The 13,097-nt window shown below is 38.2% G+C and overlaps 1 protein-coding gene across 2 annotated transcripts in view; it reads left to right on the top strand.

Annotated features, from left to right (window-relative positions):
* The window catches only part of KIAA1958 (KIAA1958 ortholog), a 97,994-nt gene that overhangs the window by 76,216 nt on the left and 8,681 nt on the right, over positions 1 to 13,097 (top strand). For both annotated transcript variants that reach the window (XM_036329997.1, XM_036329998.1), the window contains one exon: positions 9,907 to 10,079. In XM_036329997.1, coding sequence (XP_036185890.1) covers positions 9,907 to 10,079 — 173 coding nt within the window. The remainder of the gene's footprint in view (positions 1 to 9,906; positions 10,080 to 13,097) is intronic.

Genomic DNA, 13,097 nt, shown 5'->3' with positions numbered 1-13,097 from the left:
AATCCAATAAAATCAGCTAATGTCTCTATAACGAGAGCATGTTTTTAATCATAGTATTTTGTCTGTATTTGGGTATGACTAGTCTTTATTTATTTAATGTTTTTTTTTGCAATGCTGGCTGACTTTTGTAGCTATAACCGTTTAAAAACAACTTAAACCATATTATGAAAAACAAAATTGTCCTGGTTACTATGCATTAGCCTCAGATAGTCCATGCACACTAAGCCAAGCATTCCATGTCAAGTGTTTCTAACCACTGAGGAGGGAGAATTGTGGAAGGAGAAGCATTTCCATATGCGAGTGCTTGGAAACAGCCCATGGGTTAGGGAAGACACTTCAGGAAGGCATCTGCAACTGAATTAACCATATGCTTCCCGGAACCCCAGTCCCCCAAATCCTGTTTTGGAGCAAAAGGTTCTACTCAAACTCACTCTCTTTTTCTGTCTGTGGATCTTTGTCAGCCAACTGTGCAGAGTTACACCAAGCTAAGTAGATGTCAGCTTCCAGACTTCCTCATCTTTAGGAAAAATCTTTGGTCAGATAGAATTCTGTATATGCTGTTTGTTGCATTTAGCACATTTGACAATGTTCTTTGAACAGAATAGGAATGGTTATTCAAAATGATTATAACTGTTAACTTCAGACTTCTTGATTGTGTCACTAAAATTATTTAATTGAGAAAAGAATATTAAAAGGCCAGAAAATAGAATGTTTTCACAGAAATGCAAGTGTAGTTCTTTCATATATATGAATAATCCACCAAAGTCTTTACTCAGAAAGCTGAATATTACAAATAGAAATGACTGTTCTTTTGTGTGATAGTATTTTTAATGATGTTAAAATTACTTTATAGATCACCAACTTACACTATACACAAAAACTCAAAATGGCTAAAGGACTTAAACATAAGACGAGAAACCATAAAAATCCTACAAGTCTCCATAGACAGCAAAATAGTAGACATGTCATAGCAATATCTTTACTGACACAGCTCCTAGGACAATGGAGACTAACGAGAAAATAAACAAATGGGACTACATCAAAATAAGTTTCTGCACACCAAAAGAAACCATCAACAAAACAAGCCACTGCATGGGAGAACATATTGGCCAATGATATTTCAGATAAAGGTTTAATCTCCAAAATTTACAGAGAACTCATACAATTTAACAAAAGGAAGATAAACGACCCAATCAAAAAATGGGCAGAGGACCTAAATAGACACTTTTCGAAAGAGGACATACAGAAGGCTTAGAGACATGAAAACATGCTCAAAGTCACTAATCATCTGAGAGATGCAAATCAAAACAACAATTAGATACCATCTCACACCTGTCAGAATGGCTATCATCAACAAACAACAAGTGCTGGCAAGGATGTGGAGAAAAAGGAACTGTTGTGCACTGCTGGTGGGAATGCAGACTGGTGCAGCCACTGTGGAAGACAGTATGGAGTTTTCTCAAATTAAAAATGGAACTCCCATTTGACCCAGTAATCCCACTTCTAGGACTATATCCCAAGAAACCAGAAACACCAATCATAAAGGATATATGTACCCCTATGTTCATAGCAGCACAATTTACAACAGCTAAGATTTGGAAACAACCTAAGTGCCCATCAGCAGATGAGTGGATTAGAAAACTGTGGTACATCTACACAATGGAATACTACGCCGCTATAAAAAAAGAAGGAACTTTTACCATTTGCAACAGCATGGATGGACCTGGAGAGCATTATGCTAAGCGAAATAAGCCAGTTGGAGAAAATATCACATGATCTCACTCATATGTGGGATACAATGATCAACATAATTTGATGAACAAGAATAGATCCAGAGACAAATGGCAGGGAGGGAGGTTGGAGAGCAACCAAAGGACTTACATGCATGCGTAACCAATGGACACAGACACTGGGGCAGTGGAGGCTTGCCTGGGGTGGGAATGGCTGGGTGGGAGGGAGGGAGTCAATTGGGGGAAAAGGAGACATATGTAAAACTTTAGACAATAAAAAAATACTTATAAATAGTTGTAATTTAATTTTTAATGTTTTCCTAGTACTTTAAGAAACAAGTAATACATTTAAAATGTGACAAATTTTATTTCCCTGATAGGGGAAGAATATTAGAATTCAAGTTCAGTAATATTTAACCTACAAGTCAGGAAATGTTTTCTATTTTGAAGTTTTATTTATTTTAAATTTATTTATTCAGAATAATCTTTTCTAAGATTTCAAGTGACTAAAATGGCTAATATGTGGAGCATACTTAATGTTGGTTAAAATATATAACCTGAAAATGTTGGTTATATCATTGAATTTGGTGGCATATAATAAGACCAAACTATTGTGGGGTTTTTTAAGTATTTTTTATTAAAATTTATAATGTTTTTAAAATGTTAAGGCAATAAGTAAATATGAATAATTCAGCAAATAATAAATATAATAAAATAGGAAATTAAAGTCACAGGAATCTTATTACCCATAAATAACAACTTTTAACACTCTGGTGTTTTATTTTAGCATTTTTAAAGCATGAATGCCTCTTGACCTTTGAACAATGAAGAGGTTAGGAGTGCTGACCCTCCATGCAGTTGAAAATCTGCGTATAGCTTTTGCTTCCCCTCAAAATTGAACTACTACTGGCCTACTGTTAATCTACTGATAATATAAACAGTCAATTAACATATATTTTGTATGTAACATGTATTATATGCTGTGTTCTTACAAGAAAGTAAGCTACAGAAAAGAAGCTGTTACTTAGGAAATCATAAAGAAGAGAAAGTGCATTCACCACACTATATGTATTTATTGAAAATAATCCATTTATTTGTGGATCCACCCAGTTCAAACCCATGTTGTTCAAGGGTCAATTATACTTTCAAAAATTGTGGTTGCCGTGGCCGGTGTGGCTCAATTGATTATAGTGTCGTCCCACGCACCGAAGGGTTGCTGGTTCTATTCACTGAGAGGGCACATAGCCAGGTTGAGGGTTCTATCCCCGGTTGGGGTGCGTGCGGGAGGCAACTGATCAATGTTTCTCCCACATCAATGTTTCTCTCTCCCTTTCCCTGCCCCTCTCTCTAGAATCAATGAAAAACATATCCTCGGGTGAGGATTAAAATTGTAGTCAAACTATGTTTACTGTTTTGTACCATTGTAAAAGATCTTTAGCCTTTGAAAATGTGATTATTATATAGCTACATAGTTTTCCATTGCATAGTAGTACCAAAATCTATTTTATAATGCTTTTTTTGAATTGAATTTGCTTCCAGTTTTCACTTTTATAAATATGCCTAAAGAACACCAGGGAGCATATCTTTTTATACATATTTCTGATTATGCCTTTAGGATAAATTTCTAAAAGAGGAATTCCTCTTTTATTAAAAAGAACATTTTATCTATTTCATTAAAAAGAACATTTTATTTTTCCTACGTATGTATTTCCAAAGTCCTAGTGATTTTTATAACTTGCAAAAAGTAATATATATATTCATATTGTAAAACTTATAAGTCCCACAGAGGTATACTAACCAATGTGATGTGTATCCTTCCAAATTTTTTTCTACACTAGTGCAAGTTCCTCCATATCCTAGTCAACATTAAGAAATGGGCCTTTTGTCCTAACAGGTTTGTCTCAGTGGATAGAGTGTCAGCCTGCGGACTCAAGGGTCCCAGGTTCGATTCTGGTCAAGGGCATGTACCTTGGTTGCGGGCAAAGCTCCTAGGTGCAGGGAGTGTGCAGGAGGCAGCTGATTAGTGTTTCTCTCTCATCGATGTTTCTAACTCTCTGTCCCTCTCCCTTCCTCTCTGTAAAAAATCAATAAAATATATTTTTTAAAAAAGAAATGGACCTTTTGTGGTTTTCCCAGTCTGATAAATGCATCTTATTTTGATTATAAAATCTGATTATTACTAATGCTTTTTGTTATTTGTATTTCTTCTGTGAATAGTTGCTTCTCATATCCTAGGCCCATTTTCTTGAGTTATCTTTTTTTCAATTGATATGTACTTTGTCACTTTATGTGTTATAAGTATTATCTCTGAGTCTGGTTATTATCTTTTGAGATGTATTCAAGGCAGAACTTTTGGATTTTTATGTCATCTGATTTATTATTCTGTTTTTTATATCTCTGGCGTGTGTCATACTGAGAAAGGCTTTTCTTACTCCCAAAATCATGAAAATTATCTTCCTGATGGAAACAGCTTTTTGAAAAAATTATCTATTTGGAAATGTGTTACTTGTGGTATGAAATAGGAATCTAAATTTGCTTTTGTTTTTTCTAACTTAATAGCTTATTATCTCAAAGCACCTACTGAAGAGTCCACCCTTTCCCCAGCAATTTCAGTTGGAGCCTTTATTATATACTCAATTTGCCTATTTACACATCTTTTCTGGACTTTCTTATGTAGCATTGATTTATTTTTTTAACCAGAATTTACACTTTAAATTATTGCAGTGTTATACTACATATTTATATCTTTCAGGGCAAGGCCTCCCGGTTATTATTTTCATTTTCTTTTTTATTATTTAAAGTATTACATATGTCTCTTTTTTCCCCAATTGACCCCCCCCCCACCCTCCTACCTCCCAGAACAAGCCCCCACCACCCCAGTGTCCGTGTCCATTGGTTATGCCAATATGCATGCATACAAGTCCTTTGGTTGATCTCTTACCTCCTCCTCCCCCCACCCCTCTACCTTCTCTCTGAGGTTGGACACTGATCAGTGTTTCTTAGTCTCTGGATCTATTTTTGTTCATTAAATTGTGTTGATCATTATATCCCACATATGAGTGAGATCATGTGATATTTATCTTTCTCCGACTGGCTTATTTCTCTTAGCATAATGCTCTCCAGGTCCATCCATGCTGTTGCAAATGGCAAAAGTTCCTTCTTTTTTATAGCAGCGTAGTATTCCATTGTGTAGATGTACCACGGGTTTTTAATCCACTCATCTGCTGATGGGCACTTAGGCTGTTTCCAAATCTTAGCTATTATAAATTGTGCTGCTATGAACATAGGGGTGCATGTATCCTTTCTGATTGGAGTTTCTGGTTTCTTAGGATATAGTCCCAGAAGTGGGATTACTGGATTGAATGGGAGTTCCATTTTCAACTTTTTGAGGAATCTCCATACTGTCTTCCATAGTGGCTGCGCCAGTCTGCATTCCCACCAGCAGTGCAGAAGGGTTCCTGTTTCTCCACATCCTCTCCAGCATTTGTTTGTTTATTTGTTGATGATAGCCATTCTGATAGGTGTGAGATGGTACCTCGTTGTTTTGATTTGCATTTTGATTAGTGACTTTGAGTGTGTTTTCATATGTCTCTTGGTCTTTGCTATGTCCTCTTTCGAAAAGTGTCTATTTAGGTCCTCTGCCCATTTTTTGATTGGGTCGTTTATCTTCCTTTTGTTAAATTGTATGAGTTCTCTGTAAATTTTGGAGATTAAACCCTTATCTAAAATATTATTAGCCAATATGTTCTCTCATGCAGTGGGCTTTCTTGTTTTGTTGATGGTTTCTTTTGCTCTGCAGAAGCTTTTTATTTTGATGTAGTCCCATTTGTTTATTTTCTCCTTAGTTTCCAATGCCCAGGAGCTGTATCAGTAAAAATATTGCTATGACATATGTTTGATATTTTGCTGCCTATGGAGTCTTCTAAGATTTTTATGGTTTCTTGTCTTACATTTAAGTCCTTTATCCATTTTGAGTTGTGGTTTGTGTGTGTGTGTGTGTGTGTGTAAGTTGATGGTCTAGTTTTATTTTTTTGCGTGTATCTGACTAATTTTCCCAGCACCATTTCTTGAAGAGACTGTCTTGACTCCATTGTATGCTCTTGCCTCCTTTTTGTTGACCTTAGATTAGACTTGCATTTATTTTTTTTATTATTTTATTCATTTAACAAACATTTATTGAGGTTGTTTTTTTAAATTTAAATTCTTTATTGTGTAAAGTATAATATATGTCTCCTTTTCCCCCCATTGATCTAACTTATTGAATAGCTTATTATCTCAAAGCACCTACTGAAGAGTCCACCCGGTGTCCCAGTTATTATTTTCAAAATTGCCTCCATTTTCTTGTTCATTTACGCTTCTAGATAAACTTTAGAATCAACCTGACAAGTAGCAACAAAAAAGAGGATTTTAATTATAATTACATTGCATAGAAGATTACTTGAGAAAAGTAAACATTATAATATTAAGCCTTCCCACCCAGGGACATGGTATAACTCTTCATTTATTAGGTTTTTATATACATTTTTTATGATTTTTAGAAAGTTTTCTTAGTTTATTATATAGACTTCTTCCCCTCTTTTTTCATGAAATATTCAGTTTCAAAGCTCTTGGTGGGGAGAGCAAAGTAGATATTTGTCCTGGCGTATGTGTGCACTGAAGGAGCTATGATGGCTGCAGTGGTTCTCAACCTGTGGGTCGTGACCCCTGAAAATACATCCTGCATAGCAGATATTTACATTATGATTGATAACAGTAGCAAAATTACAGTTATGAAGTAGCAACGAAAATAATTTTATGGCTGGGGGTCACCACAACATGAGGAACTGTATTAAAGGGTCGCGGCATTAGGAAGGTTGAGAACCACTGTGAGGCATGAAGCCTGAAAAGGCATCTGCATAGGAGAATGGCACAGTGAGGGGGCAGGAAGCTGACCAGGTGCAGAAAGCAAGAACTGTATTTCAGAGGGGGGGCAATCTGGCAAGTGGTAGCAGCTCGAATTGGGAGAGAAAAGCATCCCACGGAGAGGTAGCCAGGTATGTAGGGTGATAGCCTGAGCAGGGTGAGGAGGGCATCCATACAGCAGTGGGAGAACTGGGGAGAAACCCTATGTGAGAAGTCAGAGCCTTACTGAAGCGAGTAGGGCTTCCACGCCTGGGCATGGCCGTGTGTGAGGCGTCATTTCAAGAAGTGTGACCAGGCTTCCATGTGTAAGGGCTTCCCACTCAGGCTGTGAGTGGAGAAAGGTGTCCGTGTTTGGAGCATGGCCCCATGCAGGGTGCCATATGTTGAGTGGATAAGGACATCTGCGTGCATGTGAGAGGCAGGTCACACCAGGTGTCAGAGCACAAGCAGGTGAGGAAAACCAATGAAAGACCGAGAAACAGGACGTAACTAAACACAATATACGATGTTGAATGGGATCCTTTCCCAATACAGAATATTATGGGCCAATTGGCAAAACTTCATAGGAACAGAGGTTTCCATTTTCAGTGTGCAGTCTATCCTGTGATTAAAATGAGATTATTTAAGATCACGTCATCACATAACATAATAATTCAATTTATTACCTTATCTTGCAGTGTCTCTTCTATACTTATGCTGTAGTGATGGGGACTGGGCTGTGTTGCAGAGAATGGCATTTTTTGTTGTTTTAAAAAAAAATCTACATAGTGTTTGTCCAAATAAATCAGACTTTGTTTTCCTTGCTGAAGGTTATCTGAGTAAATTGGGGGGTGGGGGTGGGGTGGGGGGGCTGCATATACTTTTTATACGCGGCTAATATTTAGATTGCATTCTTCACTGAGAACTTCATCCCTGGAGTGCCTGATTCCAGAGCATGGAGTCAGCGGGACCCAGGTACAAACCCCGACTCTCACTTGCTAACTCGATGACTTGGGACAGCACAGGTCCTGGCCCAGAGAGTGTATCTCAGTAAATATTGTATGAGTGATGTATGAAGCTATTAAGTGTATGAGGTTTCGTTTCCTTATTTGTAACATAGGTATAGCATTAGGGTTGCTTAGAGCTTACAGATAATTTACATAACTCTTGGCATCTAGTATACATTGAGTTAGTGCTAGATATAACAATAATACATTTTATACTAGAATCCTTTCATTAATATCAAGTGAGTCCCAGAAAATACAAGTTATCTCGGTTTATGTGGATGATGAGAGAAATATACCTACATGACTTGGTTGCTACTGATAGCTTTTCTAGCATTGGAATAGAGCAAATGTAAGACATACTGAAGGAGAGAATAAGGAAGTTTAGTAGTGTGGGGAAGGATTACGTAGAAGTGAGCTTGAATTGGAAATGAAAAAAAGACCACTTTTGACTGGTACAAAGACCATGGGAGATGTCTGCTGGGAGCCGGTCCATCCTTGCTGTTTCAAGGGACCTGGCATATATGGCATACTGTTCTTAATATGTTTGCTCACCTTCTTGGCACTATGTGTTTTAACCAAGGTCACCTCTCTGAGAAAGGTTGTTTCCCCAGGTAGGGATTTTCCCCTGAAGTTAGGGAGGGAATAAAACCCCTTAACTAAGTGCCAGGCAGGTAATTAATCACTTTAACTACAAAGAATCATGCTTAAGCTACATAATCTTTACTCCCTGGAATGGAGATAAGAAACGCCCTAATCTTTGGAATAGAGATTGATAGGATTGGAATCAACTGGTATAAATAAAGATGTAACAAGACAACAGAAGACAGAACTTAGAAGACAGAACCTACACAGAGCCTAGAGACAGAAGAACTTTGCTGGAGAGAACATGGCAAAAGATCCAGGACAGAAACTGGCAACAGAACCTAGAGACAGAACCTAGCGAGAGAACATGGCAAAAGATCCTGGACTGAACCTGACTATAGAACACGGCAAGAGAACCTGACTAGAACCTGGTGACTGAACCTGGCTGGAGAACCTGGACAGATCCTGGCTAGAGATCCTGGCTAGGCTGCTGATCAACTGAACGCTGTCTCCGTGTCATTCCTTCTTTGCCAACTCCATCCACACCTTTGGGGACCCCTGGACCTGCTGGGGCTGGACCCCAGCAGATGTCGCAGGCTAAGTGTGGGGAAGGTGTGGTGTGAGTGTCCTGGGTGTAGGCAGATGCCTCAGTGGGAGCCGTGAAAGTTGAGGCAAGTTAAGCAAAGTAAGCCAATTTGCAGATCACCTTGCTAACTGAATTAACTTCATTTTGCTATTTCTGAGCCTTTAGTTCCTTGTTTGAATATAGAAACATTCTAGAGAAAGAGAACCATTAGATATAAAGTACTAGTTGGCGTTGTTTTTACTGTGAGGTGGCCTACCTTGTTGGTTTGTTTGTTTGTTTGTTTGTTTTTAGCCGAAGGTCATGATTTGAACAGTTTAATCCTGGTTTTAGTAGATCACAGAGTATGAGGAAGGGCCCACTAATGGTTGTGGACTTATCTCTTTGGCAACCAGTACTTAGGTGGATACATGGAAGAAAACCAGTTTTCATCTGAAGTAATCTGGCGATTGCAATTTAAGATCTGCTCCCTTTTTCTGAAACCATGTGAGCTTTCCCAGTATATCCCTCTACCTTCTCCTAATATTTCTCTCCCTTGCCCTTGAATTCTGATTCTAAGCTAGCTGATGAGTTGTGGAGTCAGGGTTCAGATATCTCTCTCTTTATTAATTTGTGAGAAGAATTAAAGAAATATGCTGACACCATTTAATTCAAGGCTGCCCAGGATGGCACATAAGACATTTGAGACTATATATCACAGGGAAATGACAGTTCTTCATATGCTGAGGGTAAGGAGAGAGGAACTTGTCTTCTTTTTGCTGTTGTGATTAATAGAAGTGCTGTTGTTTTTCCAGTGAAATTTTTAGATAGAACATTCTTGTTTCTCTGCATTCATTCTCCCTCCCCCCCCCTTTTTTTTTATTGGAATGCCTGCATTCGTGCATCAATTAGTGTGTATAGCAAAATTGTTGGGATTAAATGCAAGGTTATTGCATTGATTTCATGCTAGAAATATTGTTCTCTATTATACTTATCCTAAGATATGTATACTTGATAGAAATTTCATATTTTGAAAGTGTTATCTCTTAGGAGTTTTCTGTTATTTAGCATGATCCCAAGATATAATTTTCTAAAGAAGGGAATGGCACATTATTTTAATACCTTCCATTTTTTCTGTTTCTAGCGTATTCTACTAAGCTCAACAAATTTCCTGTATTTAATATTAATGATGACTTGAATGATCTGTGTACCAGTGCAGTAAGCCCAAATACTACCAAAGCCACACGGTATGCCCTGAATGTGTGGCGCTACTGGTGCATGACCAATGGGCTCAAAGATCACACGGACATCACCAAGGTAAGGAACTCTTGAATTTACTTCTTTCAGTCAACTTCACTGAGCTTCCACGTGCCAGGCACTGTGCTGAGCATGGTGGGGAGCACAGAACAGTTGCTTTCTGCCTGGAGAAACTTTGAAAGAACATAAAATAGAAAGAAACATGTCTACAGTACAAAGCAGAATTTAGTAAGTGTTCTATGAATTTATAGATCAGAAATGCCCCCCCAAATCAGTTAGAGAAATGAATTTCAGCATGGCGACACTAGCAAAAGCATTGATAGTTAAGCTGTATTAATGGTAGAGACGTAGAATTTCAATAGAATTGGATAAAGACAGATGTCTTCTGAGTAAGATTTGGAGGCTTCATGCATGGAAGTGCTGGTCTATAAAACTAGATTTTGATAACCCTAGCTACAATCTTGTGACTATTGGAAAATCACTGAAGTTTTGTTTTGCTTTTGTTTGAAAGGAGAGATTTTATTTGAAGGATTATTGCAGGGGCAGTGGGGAAGGGACTTTTGTAATAGGGAGAATGCTCTCACCATAAGAGCTTTAAGTGTCAAAGTTTAGGCAAAAGGGAAACCATTGAAGGTTTTTGAGTGGGAAGAAACATAACGAAAGCGCTATTTTAGAGAAATTAATTGGAAATGATGAACAAAAATGTAGTTAATATCTTTGGTCCTCATTTTCTTTTCCCCAATGGTAAAATGAGTTCTGAAAATCTCTTCCAACTTGAAATGTTTGCGGTTAGTGAATGGAAGGAAAAATCCTTGGACAGGTAGAGACAGAAGACAAAGATGTTGTATTTTTATTTGGATCTATTGAGTGTACATCAGACAGATGTCCAGATGGACATGTCCAATAAGCAGTTGGGAATCTGGGATTTCCAACATGGAGGAAATGTTAAATCTAGAAGGATAGATTTAAAGGTCTTGCAAATAGAGGTTATAATTGAAGTTCAAGGGCAGGTGACATCCCCAAGTTTGGGTGATGTAGGGCAGCGGTCGCCAACCGGTGATCTGCAGACCACTGGTGGTCCGTGAGGTCCAAAAGGTTGGCGGCCGCTGATGTAGGGCACCAACAAGAGATGAATAGGAAACCCAGGTTTCTGCTTCTGACAGCACGGTGCACTAGACACAGCAGGGGGCCTTCGTGCTGTACCTGCAGAGAAATAGGGCACCATCACAAGGCCAACAAAAAGGACAGCTGAGAGTGGAGCAGTGAGCAATAAGCACATCTGAAAGGCAGGGCTCTACCTGAGGGCGTATGTTGACAACATTATTAAGGAAGAGAAGAGACAGGTAGGTGAACTGAAGAATCCTTGATTGAAGAGAGGACCTTGAAAGGGGCTTGAGAAGTTCTAGGTGAGTAGCATACCCTGGCTCCTCACAGAGTTATATGGTAATAATCTTTGAAGGGAAATGTTCCTTCAAAGTAGATGCTCAGGTTTTTTGCAGATTAAAACCAACTAAATAAATCACAAGCCACTCAAGGAAAAAAAAACAACAGATTTAGACATCCAGGATTTTAGATAATAGATTAAAGGCTAAGAATGGATGAAATGTTTATAGAAATGAAGAGAGTTACAGTTGACCCTTGAACAACATTGGGGTTATGGGTGCCGACCCCTGCAGAGTTGAAATCTGCATGTGTGGATTCCCAACTGTGGATCAAAAATAAATACTGTATAAAAATGTACAAGCAATAACAAACTAATCAAAATGAGCAGATTTGAAAATAAATTGAAATTTCCACTGCGGTCAGAAGGGAATGAAAAGATCTAGATTTATCCTCCTGCTGTAACAATTAGAAAACTGGGCCCAGTGTATGAAACAACCCTTTTCAGACGTGACAGGTAACACAGGACTTGATCCCTAAAAGAAAGGTAACAAATGAGATGAGTGCTACCAGGTCTCAGGCTTTCTGCCTGGAGGCAGTTTCTGAGCTGCAATGAAGGGAGGGGTACCCAAGCAGAGCCTGGGAGTAAATCTTGTTGAGTTGAGGGGATACAGGGATCAGGGTCCAGGGAGGCCAAGGACATGAGGATACTAGAAGTCCCAACAACCATTGAAAAGTATGACAAACCCAGAATTCAACAATTTCTAGCATCCAATCAAATATTACCACTCATAGGAAGAAGTGGGAACATGTGAGCCGTGCCCAGGAGAGAAATCAGTTCTATCTTTCACTTCTGGCCAATTTGGAGAGCCAGATTTATCCTCCTGCCTGAAACAACCAAAATACAGACATGGATTTTAGAGCTAGCAGACAAGGGCATTGAACAGTTATTATAAAGAAGATAAGCAAACGGCCAGGAAGCACATGAAAAGATGCTCAGCTTCATTAGGCATCAGGGAGATAAATGCAAATCAAAAAGTACATGAGATTCCACTTCACATCCAGTAGGAAGGAAGGACTGGAATTTTAAAAAGGTGCAACAGAAGCTAACATGTGTTGATGAGGATGTAAGAAACTGAATCCTTACACACTTCTGGTGGGAATGTAAAATAATGCAGCCTCTTTGGAAACAGTCTTGAAGTTCCCCAAAAGTTAAATATATAGTTAATCTGTCACCCAGCAATTCCACTCCTAGGCAAATACCCAAAATATGGAAAACATAGATTATACAAAAACTTGTACATAAATATTCATTATAGCATTATTTACAATAGCCAAAATGTAGAAACAACCCAAAAGTCAGATGAATGAATAAACAAAATGTGGCATAGCCATACAATGGAATTTTATTTAGCAATAAAAAAAAAATGAAGTACTGATACATGCTACAATGTGGATGAACCTTGAAAACATTATGCTAAGTGAAATAAGCCAGATACAAAAGGACAGATATATATAATTCCATTTATGTAAGGCACCTGGAATAGGTAAGTTCATAGAGACAGAAAGTAGAATGGAGATTACCAGGGGCTGGAGGGAGGAGGAAAAGTGGGATTATTGTTTAATAAGTACAGTTTCTATTTGTAATGATAAAAAAAAGGTCTGGAAATGAATAGTGGTGATGGTTATACAACATTG

The sequence above is a fragment of the Myotis myotis genome, unplaced genomic scaffold, assembly GCF_014108235.1.
Source record: "Myotis myotis isolate mMyoMyo1 unplaced genomic scaffold, mMyoMyo1.p scaffold_m19_p_12, whole genome shotgun sequence".
In the NCBI taxonomy this organism is placed as follows: Eukaryota; Metazoa; Chordata; class Mammalia; order Chiroptera; family Vespertilionidae; genus Myotis; species Myotis myotis.
Note: the sequence above shows the minus strand (reverse complement) of the source record. Positions and strands in the feature narration are given on the sequence as shown.